This window comes from Anser cygnoides, chromosome 3 (genome assembly GCF_040182565.1).
Source record: "Anser cygnoides isolate HZ-2024a breed goose chromosome 3, Taihu_goose_T2T_genome, whole genome shotgun sequence".
NCBI classification, from domain to species: Eukaryota; Metazoa; Chordata; class Aves; order Anseriformes; family Anatidae; genus Anser; species Anser cygnoides.
In genome coordinates, this window is record NC_089875.1 from 66,542,538 (window position 1) to 66,558,547 (window position 16,010).

At 37.5% G+C, this 16,010-nt stretch overlaps 1 protein-coding gene across 5 annotated transcripts in view; it reads right to left on the reverse strand.

Annotated features, from left to right (window-relative positions):
* NKAIN2 (sodium/potassium transporting ATPase interacting 2) overlaps positions 1-16,010 on the reverse strand; it is a 571,961-nt gene that overhangs the window by 311,048 nt on the left and 244,903 nt on the right. For all 5 annotated transcript variants that reach the window (XM_048065587.2, XM_066994333.1, XM_066994332.1 and 2 more), the window contains one exon: positions 7,218-7,355. In XM_048065587.2, coding sequence (XP_047921544.1) covers positions 7,218-7,355 — 138 coding nt within the window. The remainder of the gene's footprint in view (positions 1-7,217; positions 7,356-16,010) is intronic.

A 16,010-nucleotide genomic window follows, 5' to 3' on the forward strand; every position in this document is an offset into this window, starting at 1 on the left:
TAGATCAATAAAATAAATTAATCTCAGAACTGTGTTGTTAAAAGTGTTGAGCATAAAAATCAGCTTTCTTTTTTTTTTTAAATCTTTTAAATAACTGTTCCATCAGGGAAGACAAACAAACAAACAAACAAACAAACAGAAAATTGATTCTCTTACAAGATTTAGCAGAACAGTGTCCTGAAATACTATTTCACAAAAAAATCTGGCCAATAATTAACTATACTGAAGCCCATCTTTAAAATTCAAAGAAGCAGATGACAGTACATGGCTCCAGAACTGCAGCTTCCCTGATATTCTTTCTTTGTTTTACACTTTTCTGTAACATGGTTGATGTTGTTTGATAGTATCCTGACATGTACGTATGACAGATGAACTGATGCACACTTTCATGCACTTCTTTGAATATTAGAAACATAGAGCATACTAAATTGCAACATGTACCTGTAAACTTCCAAAACAGACCTGATGGATTCAGGGCTATTTGTCATAAAAGGCATTAAGTAGATACCACTAAGGGTGTTGAAGTCATTGACTCTGTCTAGATTTCAAAAAGGCATACATTAACTCAGCTGCACTCTGGGGCCTAACAGTTTGGCAGACTTGATGCTGCTGCAAGAAATCTCAGACATAAGGTAATTGCCTCTTTCTCTTTTTTAATATATATCAACAATTATGTGTTAAGTATTGTACCAGTAATAATCAATCCTTTTCTCCCAGACTTAATGTGACCAGATATTATCCTGTACAAGATTCTTTTTGTTCTTAAGGATTTCAGATTTGCTGTGTGTCAAACTGAGATCCTTGCTCTTTTCTCCTAGTATATTGTGGTCTGTAGTAGCTTCTCGTGAACACCTATAGCACTTGCTATTTTTTATTATTATGTCTAAGAGAAGGAAATACTAGAACAGAATAAATTAATCCCTGAGAAAATTTTAGTAATGTTGTTGTCCACTCCATAATTTTTCTACATACACAGCCAGTGTCCACTGTAACTTTGTGATGAATGGGTCATTACAAGAACACTTTGTACAATCTTATACTATCACAGATTTGAAACAAGGTAATTTCTTCTGGATTAAAAACTTTCTCAAGTATTGGATCTTCACTTTATGGTCAAGGCAAGAAAACTTGTTCATTTTTCAACAGAGATGCTTTTTCACTTTCTCACCACTCTTACTTTTCTATGAAACTGCTCAATAAAACCTACAGAATTGTATAAAAAATATTCCTTTCTTGGAACTAATTCTAGAAGATAACAGATAAAAAAGATATGAAGAAGCAGTGGAAATTATAGATATCTACTCATAGAATCATAGAATATCCCGAGTTGGGAGGGACCCACAAAAATCATTGAGTCAGACTCCTGGGTCTCCATCATCGCATCCCCCTGTTTGTACATATAGCCAGGTTTGCCACTTCCCAGGTGCAGAATCTGGCACTTGTTAAACTTCATATTGTTGATGATTGCTGAACTCTCCAACCTTTCTAGATCTCTCTGCAAGGCCTCACCACCCTCAATGGAGCCAAAAGCCCCAACCCAATTTGGTATCATGTGCAAATTTGCTCAAAAAGCCTTCAAGTCTTACATCCAAATCACTTATGAAAACATTGAAAAGGAGTGGTGCTAAAATGGAGCCCTGAGGAACTCCACTATTAACAGGTTGCTATCCCAATGTAACCCCATTTACAAGAACCCTTCAGGCCCAACCCATCTGCCAATTGTTCACCCATCTTATTATGTTTTTATCTAACTGTATTCTGGTCATTTTGTCCAAAAGGATACTGAGAGAAACAGTATTGAAAGATTTACTGAAATCCAGAAAGGTTACATCAACTAGCTTCCTTTGGTCAACTAGATGGGTGATCTTGTTGTAAAATGAAATCAAGTTTGTTAAACATGACCTTCCCCTTGTGAACCCATGTTGGCTGTTACCAATGACTGTGTTGTCCTTCAGGTGTTTTTCAGTAACTCCCAAAATAATCTTCTCCATAATTTTACCCCATGGATTTATATGCATTTAGATGGAGCACTAAATCCCACATAAGTTAGGGGTTGACTGGGAGCTTGTCATTCCTGCAGTCACGGTCCTTGAACTTAGGGAAGCTGGGGTCCCAGAGCCCATCACTGGTATTAAAGACAGAGGTGAAAAATACATTAAACGTCTCTGCTTTGTGTATCTCCCTGTTTGTTAGGTGACTATCCTCATCAGGTATCAGACCAATGTTTGCTCTGGTCCTCCTTTTCCTGTTAACATACTTTAAAAAGCCCTTTTTATTGTCACCCACACTGCTGGCCAGCTTTAACTCTAATTGAGCCTTAGCCACACGAACTATCTCCCTGAAAAGGCAAGCAGCATCCCTGCAGTCCTCCCATGTCACCTGACCTTGCTTCCAGAGACCATACACTGTCTTTTTCTGCCTAAGCTCTTGAAGAAGATCCCTTCTCAGTCAGGCTGGCCTTCTGCTCCTCCTGTTTGACTTCCAATATTTTGGAATTGCCTGTTCCTGTGCTCTTAGGAGCTTGTACTTAAAAAACAATCAGTACTGTTGGACCTCAATGTTTTTAAAATCAGCTTCCCAGGAGACCTCACTAACTAGTTCCATAAGCAGCCTGAAGTCTGCTCTCCCCAGTCCAGGGTTGAAGTTTTGGTGGCAGTTTTCCTCCTATCACCAAACATTTGCAACTCAACTACTTCATGGTCACTATGGCCAAGGCAACCACCTATCATCACTTCACCCACAAGACCCTTCCTGTTTACAAGCAACAGATTTAGGAGGGCACCTTTCCTAGTTGGCTCTCATAGCACCTACCCCTACCAAGAAGTTATCATCAAGGTACTTCAGGAATTTCCTGGACCTGTTTGTCTCAGCTCTGTGATGTTTCCAGCTGACATCTGGAAGGTTGAAGTAAGGACAAGGACAACTAATTTAGAAGTCTCTCTCAGTTCCTTAAAGAATAATTCATTGGTGTCCTCATCCTGGTTGGGTGGTCTATAGTAGACTCCCACAACTACATCCCCTTTATTTGCTTGTCCTTTAACCCTTACCCAGAGGCTCTCAACCACATTGTCACCAACTGCAAGTTCCATATAGTCCAGTGCCTCTGTTACATAGAGTGCCACCCCCCCACCTCGCCTGTCCCACCTATCCCTTCTGAAGAACCTGTAACTGTCCATTGTAACACACCAGACATGACTTTCCTGAAATTCTTATATTTCATAATTAATTTCAAAGTTTTTCTCTATCTGTTTATGTCACTGCTGAGCTCCTTTATATAGTCTTTTATCTTCTTTGAACAGCAGTGAATAAACAAAGTACTTATTTTTACAGTGTTACCACTCTGGCACTGGAATACCACAGGGTGTGGTTCACTGGTCAGGTGGATTCCTCTGTTTGAAGAAGACAGTGACACTCAACAGAAATGGGGTTTTCAGTCGTTCTTATGCATTCTGAGAATGCTTTCTATGAATGTTAAGAAAACAGTAGAATGTGATTGCTAAGCTTTTCCATGAAGCAGGAATCAGAACACGTGTTCACTCTGTGCCATTTCCTTATTCTTCTTTCAGCACATAGTAGAGTGAGGAATACGTGCTGAGCATCTCAGCACAGCTGGAATCCCTCTATAGAGGAATTGGCAGAAACTGAGCCTCCAATCAGAGCCCTACCCTGGTGAAGAGCACCACTTCTTTTCACAACCCGTAGTAATTTTCGTTAGTATTACCCCTTGTGGTGGTTTTACCGTGCTAGACAGCTGAACTCCACCACAACCGCTCTCTCACTCTCCCTCCTTAGAAGAGGAGGGGAAGAAGTAAAGGAAAGAACAACTCATGGGTTGAAATAAGGATAATTTAATTAAAGGGAAAAGTAATTATTAAGGAAATATTATTATTAATTAAACAATTTAACTAAAGGGAAAAAAAGGAAAGGGGAAAAGGGGAAAAAAGAACACAACAAAACAAAACAAATAAAGGCTGTGTGGAAGTGCAGAGGAAAGAAATTATTCTCTACTTCCCACAAATGAGCGATGCTTGACCACGTCCTTGAAGCAGGGCCCCAACGCAGGTAGCTGGTGTTCAGGAGGACAGATGTTTTCGCAACGAGAGCCCACCCCTCCCCTCTTCTTCCTTTCTCCACCTTTTATTGCTGAGTGTGACATCATATGGTATGGAATATCCCTTTGGTTGGTTTAGGTCAGCTGCCCTGGTGATGTTCCTTTCTCACTTTTTGCCCACCCCCTAGGCGGGTTAGAGAGAGTCCTGATGCTGTGCCAGCACTGCTCAGCAGAATACACAACACTGGTGTGATACCAATGCTGTTCTAGCTACAAGTGTAGCACAGCACTGTATGGGCTGCTGCAGAGAAAGTTAACATCCCAGCCAGACCCAGTACACCCCTCAGGAATTTGCATAGTCCGATCTTATTACAACACTGCTAAAAAACGCATTTAAGTCTCAGTCATTCCACTGGCTAACCTTTGTTCCTACTGAAATCCCTATCTCTAAGTTTCAGCATAGTGCTGTTAAGTAGTTCTTTTATCATTAGATAAACGAGATTATCATTATAATTTACACATACACAGAAAGGTTTACTTAATTATTATTTTTTGAAAAGCTATTTTTATCTAGATGCTTATTCCCATCTTTAGAAGATATGTGTTATTTCCTGAATCAATCAGTGGCATACTTGTTAATGGTTTAGGTTTATAAATAAAAACAAATGTGTTCTCTCCAAACCTACATTAAGATTAACCCCTCTAGTTTTATTAAATTTCATTTTCCAGTCCTCCTTGTACACCAAAACTTCTGCGTCCCAAGGTATTTGAACTATTTTCCAAGGCCTGAAACCACACAGTTATCTATTCCCTTCTCACCCAATTCTAAATTTCCCTGTTACTCTTCTAAGTTCAAGGACACTCTTTCACTTGTGGTATCTCATCTGTCTAAAACTTATTTCCTCTTCTCCCTAAACTACTGAATCATTTCTTGAAATCTCACCTTAAAACCTCCCTGCCCTCTTTAACCTATGATTCACAATCCCTGGAAAATAGTTTTGTGATGGCCTTTATAAGCATGCACAGTGAAAGAGGAATTTTATTGTAGTCTTATTGAAGTAATCTTTACTCAAGGTACTAATGTGACTGTGGATTAAGGGTCCTACATGGTCCACTCTAGGCAGATAGACCCTTGCAGAATCACTTGAAGTCTGAGTATTTGTATCCACTCGCTGAAAAACCTCATAGCTATATCTTTGTAGGTTTAAAAGCTGTTGTCTTAATCTTTCTTCTTGCCTTTCAACTCATAACTTTATTCTTCATGTCAGATTATGCCACTGAGTTTTGTCCAGTTTCAACAAGGTGCCTATTCAGGGCCCATTAGAAATTAAAAAAAAAAGATGCAGTCCCGTTAACTCTTCCTCCAAATGATCGGTTAAATTTCCCTCATCCTGACTTTAAGATAATCTCCAAAGACAGCAGTAATGAAAACAATCAAAGCAGTCATCTGTTGAGCTGACTAATAAGGAATGAAAGTTTTGTCATTGTTTCCTTACCTAATCAGCCCGTGATAGACAGCAGATTCAGGTTTCTGTTATAAAATCTGAGCAAGACAAACAAATTGATCTTAGATCAGTTCTATCCAATTCCATGACAAGATGCAGGGAGAGAAATTCACAAAACCAGATAGGCTACAGTGAGGGGGGATCTCTAAGAAAAGATAGGTGTGAAAATTAGTAGGATGGTGTGATACAAATGGCAGCATCCAGAAACACATGTGAGCAGTACCTATTCATAAGGCTGGTATTCCTCCCCATTCACAGCGTACTCATCATTGTAGCAATTAATTTTCTGTACTCCTGTTGAAAAGGGCATTTAAATCTAGCTTTTTTTTTTTTTTTTTATTCTTTAGCGCATTTTATCCTCATTTGCCTATAGTCTTAGGATGGTATTTTTGTTTTTTTATGCTTAACTGGCACTTGATTGATTTTTTTAATTTTAATTTTTATTTATTTTATTTTCAAGTATTTTGGACTCGTCATAGCACTAGAAGTGGAAGAAAACTCCAGTTCACATTCACATAACTCCTAGAGTTATGAATTGAAGGAAACACTCAAAATATTTCAGACTTGCTTTTTTTTTTTTCCAGTGTTCGTAATCTATGATTTTGATTACATTAATTTTCATGGGTATGCATGAATACATTGTACCTGTGGGCACACATTTTCTGCATATAGCAAATCACAGAAATAGAAACACAGACACAACTATTAATGTATTGCTGTTAGTGGTCACACTACTGGACTATGGATGGTAGCACAGGGTAAAAGAAAAACCTTTCCATCTGCTGAGTGATGACTGTTATACAATGGAACATTATAACAGGACACAGACTTTGCAGAAGTGGGTATGGATTCAGTGGACTTAACTCATTTACTCATTGTCATGGAAAATATGATAGCACACAAGCAAATCTTTTGGTCTCTTGCCTGTTCCTGAAGCATATTACAAGCCTTAACTGAATTAGCAGTCAATTTGGATAGAAATATTGTTATACAAATCTATGTCTAACAAAAGGTGTTCTGAGTAATAGCTTTGAATTTTTTTGTCCTGTCTTTATAGAACTGTACATCAGGGAAAACAACAAAAACAACAACAAAACAAACAGCTGATGAAATGAGGATTTCATTAATACTGTATTATACCAGTGAGTATAGCAATACTGAGTCTGTGTGTGAGAGGCTGAATAAGAAAAGAAATGGATTAAAAATATAAAGATCCAAATCCTTATTTTTTTATCCTGGACCCCTCAGTCTTTAACTATCATAAACACATTTCTCACCATACTCTCATATTTTATTTTTGAACTTGTACTATAATTTCTAGAAGGGATACACATAACAGGTAGGCACTCCACCAACGATTGATAATAACAATAATGAATAACTATAATGAATGATGAATCTGCTGTGGAGATCTGGTGCGTCTAGAAAAACTATTCAGTTCTTCAAAGCCCATATTTTCCTGTTGACTTTTAACTGTTGCAGGTGGTTACCATTTAATTACTGCAGGTACCTCAGAAGTGTAATGAGTGAATGTAAAATATTACAGAAGTGAAACCAAAACAAGATTTCTATTTCTTTTACAAGCAATGCAGTTTGGAACGTTTTTATTTTTATTTTTTTAACATGCACATCAAAATAAATAAATAAAATGAAATACTCACTCCTGTTATGTAACGAGGTCTATACTGGATGGTTCCAAATAAGCCAAGTATGACTACAATAATGTGTATAAAATTTGCCAAGATGGGTGCCCACTGATAACCAAGGAAGTCAAATATCTGCCTCTCGAGCACAGAAACCTGTGATTAAAAAGCAAAAGAATAAATAGATTAGAACACACCAAAAACCATCTATAAGGACATTGCCCCATCCCCTAGTCAAGGTTATTGCCCTAAGTTTAAATATAGATAGATAGATAGATATACATACATACTTCAGTCAGCAGTACAATGAAGTGAGTTTGCAATGTTTCACTTTCTTGTTTTAATGAAAGCTGCATTTCTTACTGACAGTTTACTGAGTTATATTCAGTTAGCTAAAATATTCATGCAGCCGATTCTATCAAGATACCAAACTGTTCAGTAGGATGTTATGTTTACAGGTGGAGAAACATAAACCTTTTTGTTATATACACCAGCAAATGTTATAATGTCCTAGGGTGCTGAAATGTGTAATGTACTGGTGTTGAAAATAAGTGCTGGGTTTATGACCTCTTCTCAGCTACTTTGCTTCCATCTACAAATACCATCCTTCAGCCTACTCCTCTCTCTTTGCTTTTATTATTACCCCACTTCCTCCTCCCCCACCCCCCACAACTCCTCTGTCTCTAGTTATCCTATCAATGGGCTTTTACTTGTATCCAAAATCATACAACTTTTTGACCTGATTCTATTGATAATGACACTAGTTCACCTCCTCCCACTGTCACAAACAACTCAAGTATAAGCTGTTATCCAAGACTCCAGATATTTCTTAAAAAAGAATTATGGTACAATCTTGGTCTGTTGAAGGCTGTTTTCAAGTAATACCATTCCAAACAGATAGATCAGAAAGTAGAAAAACTGTATTTTTAGTACTCTTGGTAGGAATCATTTCAGAATTCAAATAGCAGGTGTTCCTTAAGTTGTGTTCAGACATTATAGCAAAATATAGCACTGCACACCAATCCATAGGCAGAATGATGTGTTTTGATCTACTCTTCACATCAATATTGCTCAGAAGGCAATGTAAAAGTAAAGTGAATTTAGACAGAACGGGTAAGTAGTTTCTTTGGTACTATTCCAACAATTTTACTAAATAGAAATGAGCAGGTGAATTTCATGAAAATGTATATGATAATAATCATCATAATAAAACACACAAAAGAAAGAAAAAACAGTCTGTTTCTTTATAAAGTTTCATTAAATGACAGGAGACTATTTACTCAGTTTATACTACACACTGGATTAATTGATTTAGAGGTATCTGTTACACACCCTATGCATTTAAAAGATAATACCTTCTGAAATCAAATACTAAATAAATAATTAACTACTGTTCGCCACTGTTCATGAATGATATAGCTACGGGAGAGTTTTTTTAACTTTCATGCTGGAGTCCACTGTCACACCAACATTTTCTTTTTGAAATTAACTAAGGTTTGCCATTGAAAAGACAGCCTACACTTGCACCAGCAGTGCAAATGTAGAATGTTAATTATATAATGCTTACTGGCATATGTTGCACTTTAAGATAGGGATTCTCAAAATAACCCGGGGGAAGACATGTCATTTTGAATTTCAGGCCCATTTGAAAGTTCAGGGATTAATGTCGATCACTCAATTCCTCTCTGAAAAAAGATTCCTTTAATACAGTGCATCCAGCTTGTAACCAGTCTTGGTATTTTGCCTAGCATTTTATGTTACAGTTTTATTGACACAAAGAGATCCTGGTTTTACACCGTCCGAGATCTTAATGAACTGATTTGTGCTATCCTATACCTGTCTCTAGCAAAGCAACTTCATAGAACAGTTCACAGAATTCCAGGGCATTATACTCCAATGGTGAAAATGGTGAAAAAAAAATAAAAGAAATAAAAGGAGGGATGAGCTTCAAATTATGAACTTCATGAAATCCTCCTCTCCCTATGCTTCTAAGTTTATCATTAAAAAATATTTCCTTGACTATTAACTTAGTCATTTATATAGGAAAGACCAACATGCAGCATAAAACAGCGTTGCAGAGGTCTGAGTGAAGTCCATTAGCTGTATCAGCAAAAGACCTGCTATACCTTAAGCACTGTTAAACAGGTAACAAAGGGAAAACGTTCACTCTGAGCAAAGAGCTCTTATTTTCATCAGTTGAACAAAGAGTAAATAAGAATAGTAAGGCAGTAGCAAAAAAAAAAAGTCTAGACCGTATAAGCATCTAGTACAGTAACAGTAGGGATTCAGCAAGCAAAAAAAAATACTAGGGATGAGGCAAATCATTCAACCAGTAGGAAATCATACAGCTAAGGATGCCAACTATAGAGGAAAATTGCAGTGTGGTAGTTAACTGTATAAAATAGTAGAAAGACAAATATTTCTGCTGCAAGTTTAGGTTAAAAGGAAGCTGCATTATCATGCAATCACATTTTGTTTTGTTCCATTTTGCTTTTTAGTGAGAGACAAAGTAGTTTGACCAAAACTTATTTATGAGTCTGTGTTAGATAAATGACTGTTCTGTGTAAAATCTGCACTTCCCACATGCAGCTTTTTTTTTTTTTTTTTTTTTTAAATGGCCAGCAATTGCTTCTGAACTAAGCAACCATTCCCCTTAGATTGTGGTCATGTTGAAATGTCAAGCGAGGGCACCTACTGGAGCAGCCTGTCTTCCCATATATATTGTACCCTGCTGAGAGAAAACAGGGCATGCAAAGCAGGTGGTAAATATCAGCTACACAAAACAAGGAGACGAGTCTGCAACATCTCTGTGTCTGTGTATCTACCTCATGCTTGCCATAGGCAGACTATTAGACTTGATCCTGTCATTCCAAAGCATCAGCTGTGTGTTGGGATTGCTGGAGATGTGAAACAGCAGCGTTCTGGTAGGGTGCACAGAGATAAAATGCTGCTGAAATGCAGCTGCTGTTCCTTAGGAGATCAGACTACCACAGCAAGATGCATCATAGATTTATCAAATGGAAAGTATAGGACAGAGCTAGATCTTTATTCTCACTGCCTGAAGAGACGAAGGTGGAAGAAAAAACAACAACAACAAAACACAAGAAGACAATATGGACTTATGACATGCAGTTACTCAAAAAAATGTCATTGGGTCTATCTATTTTTGTGTTTCTAAAAGGGGAAAAGTAGGACAAAGCACTGACAAAATCTGTTAAAAACAGTATTATGTGGCTTCCTCCTCTTCCACAGATGCCAGAATCTTGAAGGATTTCCTCACACAGCAATCAAAAATATAGACCTCCTTTTGAAAGGACTTTTTTACTTTAAAAACTTTTAAAAAAATTGTTTAAACAGCTGTACTTGCTTCTCCAAATGAGATCCACCAACTGCAAATGTTTAATGATGTTTCAAGCCTGCTTCAAAGAAAGAGGAAAGAACTGAGAAAGAAATACTCATATTTAAAGTCTAGGAACAGAGAGAATGGCCTGCTTTCTTTCTTGTTGTTCTGGAATCCAGTGCTTAAAACAATAACAGGAAAGAGGATGCTTGGATGAAAAATTAGACTATGGGAAGAAAAAAAAAAAGTAATTCAATTCCATTTTAATAATATAAGGAACCCAAAACATAGGGTTATGGAGTCTCAGTTCCTAATGTTAGAAAATAAACATCCACCAAATCATCCTAGGCTTCCAAATAGATAAAATATCATTGACATTACTTTATCTAATCACCAATAAATTACAGAAGATCTAAGCGTAATTACAGTGAACCATTTCTACTATTTTTAAAATGTATACAAAATAGAATCAGCCTGTATGCTGCCAAGTTGGAATAGCTCGAACCGTTTCCAGATTCTTGTCAGAAGCTGGTTGTTAATAGGTTAACAGTGTTACTGACCCCGAGGGATCTAAAGAATTGAATTTCCAGAGGATAAAGAAAACCATTTTGAGACAATTCTTAAAGTATATGATTGGAGTAAAATTTCAGACAGGAACCACAAAAGAGAAACCAGTCAAAAGATGATTTATAACACATACTCCAAAAGGGAAAATGACAAAATGCTTTTCCTCAGAAAGCTCCTTCAGAAGAAACTCAACCACGACTACTTCACAATGATATAGATTCAGAAGTTTGCACTATATCAATTAAAGTACGCTCAGGCACACATGCACACAAGCAGGTCTGCATGGTTCCTGCCAGCCAGGTCTCCTGAACAGTACACACAGCTCAGAGGCACACAGAATACTAGGGCCTGGGGCAGGATCTCACTCAACTGATGGTTTTGCCAGCTGAGTCATGGTGCCAGGCTCTCACTCCAGTGGATGAAAAGAGTTTTAACTTAACTCCTGGTGAAGAACCACAAAACTGTGCTTTATCTCGTGACCGGTGCAGGAGAAGAACAAGCTACTGAAATTATGCCGTAATCAGTAACTCCTCCAGTCACAGAATCATCTAGGTTGGAAGAGACCTCCAAGATCACCTAGTCCAACCTCTGACCTAACACTAACAAGTCCTCCACTAAACCATATCACTAAGCTCTACATCTAAATGTCTTTTAAAGACCTCCAGGGGTGGTGACTCAACCACTTCCCTGGGCAGCCCATTCCAATGCCTAACAACCCTTTCAGTAAAGAAGTTCTTCCTAACATCCAACCTAAACCTCCCCTGGCACAATTTTAGCCCATTCCCCCTCGTCCTGTCACCAGGCACATGGGAGAATAGACCAACCCCTACCTCACTACAGCCTCCTTTAAAGTACCTGTGGAGTGCGATAAGGTCACACCTGAGCCTTTCTCTCCAGGCTGAACAATCCCAGCTCCCTCAGCCGCTCCTCGTGAGCCTTGTTCTCCAGACCCCTCACCAGCTTCGCTGCCCTTCTCTGGACTCACTCAAGCACCTCAATGTCCTTCTTGTAGCGAGGGGCCAAAACTGAACACAGTACTTGAGGTGCAGCCTCACCAGAGCCAAGTACAGGGGGACAATCACTTCCCTAGCCCTGCTGGCCACACTGTTTTCTTATGCAAGCCAGGATGCTGTTGGCCTCCTCAGCTCAGCTGTGTTGCATTAGATGCCCACAGCTTCTCATCATTTGCTTGTGTTGTTGAGTTAGACATACAGTTTTGCAGTGATTCTAAGTTCTTTGTTGTATGACATATAAAGTTAAAAAGAGCTCAATAAATACAAGTACTTTGGGCCCATGTAGTACAAGAGCACTGTAATGTTAAAGCCTAACTGAACCACACACAATGTCCCCAGCTAACTCTCCCGTGTACTTCCATCATTTCGGGGCAGAAAGCACACTTTGCACCATTCCTTAGAGAGGTTCAATTAGATATTCATCAAAATTTCCTGATACTATCCTGATAGTATCCTGAGATAGAGGAGCCAGTTATGCAATGAATTCACTAGACTTACTGAGAAAAAACAGAATAACATTTTCAAGGTCAAGTCCCTACGAAATACATACATCTGCATATGTGCATGTAAGTCAAGTCTTTTATGGCAAGAGAGCAGGGAAAGAAAAAAAAAATATTTTTGAGGGAAGGAAGTCAAAACTAAAATGAGGTTCTGAGAAGAGCTACGGACACAATGGTGTTCTCAGCACATTAAATAAAAAACCATGACAAGTGCAGATAATTCATGTAAAAATCAACAAGGAATTAGTTTCCACTTGTCCTTAAAGGAATCAAATATACAGTATTAAGTCCCTGTCCTTAATCTGTCTGATACTGCTGAGAGAAGGAATAGGCCTTCACTGTACCTGATAAGAAAGTAATCATGGTTTTTAAAAATCCTGCATAGGACCACATCCCTCCATCATATTGTGTACAAGTGGATTTCTGCAGTGACCTAATGAGGACAACAGGGCTCTCCATGGGCACAGGGAGTATTTGAAGACTCAGCTGCTGACTTCTCTAACTGAACATAGTAATAATCATAATAATAAGTGATAATAAAAAAGATAAATACAAGCTTTCTACAGTAGGTTTTTGGTTATGCAGTAATAAGAAGCAGAACTGTTATCTAAATAATACTTCAGTTGTTATTACTCATGACATGAAAATAAGAAAGAATCTAGCTAAAGCTGAGCTGGTGAAACTGACAGTTGGTTTAAATAAAACTGATTTACTGTGCACTGAACATATCTTCAGGGTATTAAATTCACGATTTATAAGCATTTAGACTCCACCATACATACGTGGAGAACCACTGACTTGAACAATAACAAAATCAAACCCCTGTCTTCCAAGTACTTCCCTAAAAGAGTTACCCTCTGTGTGAACAGGTGAGAGAAAGAAAAAAAAAAAAAAAAAAAGAGGAAATTTCTGGCAAAATGTTTGATTAACAAGTTTTATTCTTACAAAACACATTCTCCAAGCAAAATATGGAAAACCAATAGCCATGAAAGAGATAATGATCGAAAATAAATTGGGTAAGTCTCTAATTTTACACTGACTGATATTGTTTTGTTTGTTTGTTTTGTTCCTTTTTTCTTTTTTTTTTCTTTTAAATACTGTTTCCCAAAATTACTGTATAATCTTATAGAAACCATATTAGTAAAATTATGACAAAAATGTGATTAAGTAACAGTGCTGTACTTGAGATGTAAAATTTTGAAATCTGGAGCAAATATTCATAGAAACATTTTATATAATTACATACAGCTTGTAGAGATAATTGTCTCAAATGTCTGTAGGCTTTTTATTGTACAAGACCAAATTCACCTTTGCTAATAATGTAAAATAACAACAACAATTCACAATATGTGAGATATAGGAGATTTCAATACTACTGAAACCAGAATAGTATTTCAGCTCATTCATCGTCTTCATAGCAAAGTTTTATATACAGGCCTGTAACTTGACTTGATCTCAGTGACTACCTTGAACAGGCTGGGCTTTTAAGTTCATGCCATAATTTGGATAAATTTTTAACATCATTTTACAGCATTTTTTTGTGTGTATGCATTAGAACAACATTCTTTTATATGCATGACAGAAAAATTGAAAAATCAATCACATGTAAACTGTTCTAGCCATAAGGCTAAATATCATGACGTTTGTAATTCAGCTACAGGATGAACTTTAGGAACGATAATTTAGAGGTGCTGAGAGTTTTAAAGCCTGTAAAATATTTTGTTTCCTGTTCATGAATATTTGTACTAAAAGTTGGGAAAGATTTTAATAAGACATATTTGTGCTCCACCTAAAACAAGAAGATAATGATTGAATGTGCACAAAAATGGTTCACACTGAAACTTATAAAGCAGGTCAAGTTATGAGGTTCACTTGTACCTTAAAACAAAGTTGATGTTATAACACAAACTATTTAGCTGTCAGGTCCGAGCTAGGAGCGCAATAAGCATTTAGAAAAACCTGCCCATATGTTTTTTTTAGGAAGTAATAAAAATCATATGAGTTGCACCAAAATATATCCATTAACAAAGTATTAGTCACAGAAGATAGAACATATAAGAACTGTTTAAAATACCTGCTTAGATATACGCTGAAGACAATGTACTGAAGAATTCAGTCCTTCTACCTCTGTTGGTGATTTTTACTTTCAGGAGGTTTACAGAACTGGTGAGTGCTGGTCTGTATTACAGGGACAGAGATGTGAGGGCTTCCTCTTCTCAGAGTGCTTCTCAAACCAGAGAGCACAGAGCAGACATCTGACAGGCTTCTTGCATGCCAGCTCAGACCTGGAAGCAGTATAGCAACATACTGCCTGCTCCAGCTCCAGCACCCTGCTGAGAAAGCTGGGCCAGTTTACTGGTACAAGCTTTAGACAGTCTTAAGGATTAACCAAACCACTTAAATATACTGGGAACCTAGTGTTTACTACAGGCAGTGCTCTGTATTGTAGGCTTCATGTGGCTACGTGGTACAAAAGTTGTGTAGATCATTAGCATGGTCATGACCTTGATGACTATTTTGCTTATGTCAAAGCTCTTCAGAGCCAGTCTAGCTGTGACTGTGGCCAAAGGACAGATCACAACAGATGTGTTAGTGATCACTGGTGAGAAGAGGTCTAAACACTGTGAACATGCTTGATCACATCTTCCATTCTGCCATGGACAATGGGAAAATCAATTCTGATCTCTCAGGATTCCCTTCTAGTCTACCCATTCTTCTCCCTTCTTTGCAACCTTCTGGCAGGACCATCAAGATTCCAGCTCCCCATCTCATCTTTAAGGTGACAAAATCAAATTTTACTGACACTGATGAGAAGTCTTCAGCCAGTTTTAGTTTTGGACAAAAAAATAAAAATCCACCGCTGAATTAAGCTTTAATAATATTTTATAATTGCACAATATCAATTTGCCTACAGTAAAGCCTGAAGGCAAAATCAAGCATTCAGAGAGCATTCTGAAAGATTATCCTTATCTAATACTTTAAAATTGTTTCTGTCTTTATGGAAATATTTGCCAATAAAACAGGTCTCACTTTCAATCACAAAGACACAACTCATTTATAAGATTTGTAAAGTCAACAAAATTTTGATAATCCTGATTTGAAGTCAACAAGAGGATATATCTAGAGTATCTCCACTTGAGGTAGTGAAACTATCTTGTGTGTGCATTTCTTCAGCCAAAAATAGAATGTGTCCAAATACCTGAAAAAAATTGCCTTCTAACAACAACAAAACATTACTCTCTACTGCTTTTCAGCACCCCTATAAGAAACCTCATTAGACTACTAATTTTGAGGGATATTGGCAGGGATCACTGACTATCTCAACAGGACTGAGTGATGTGATGATAATGGCAGCAGGGGATTTGGTATCAGAGTACTATCTCAAGTAAAA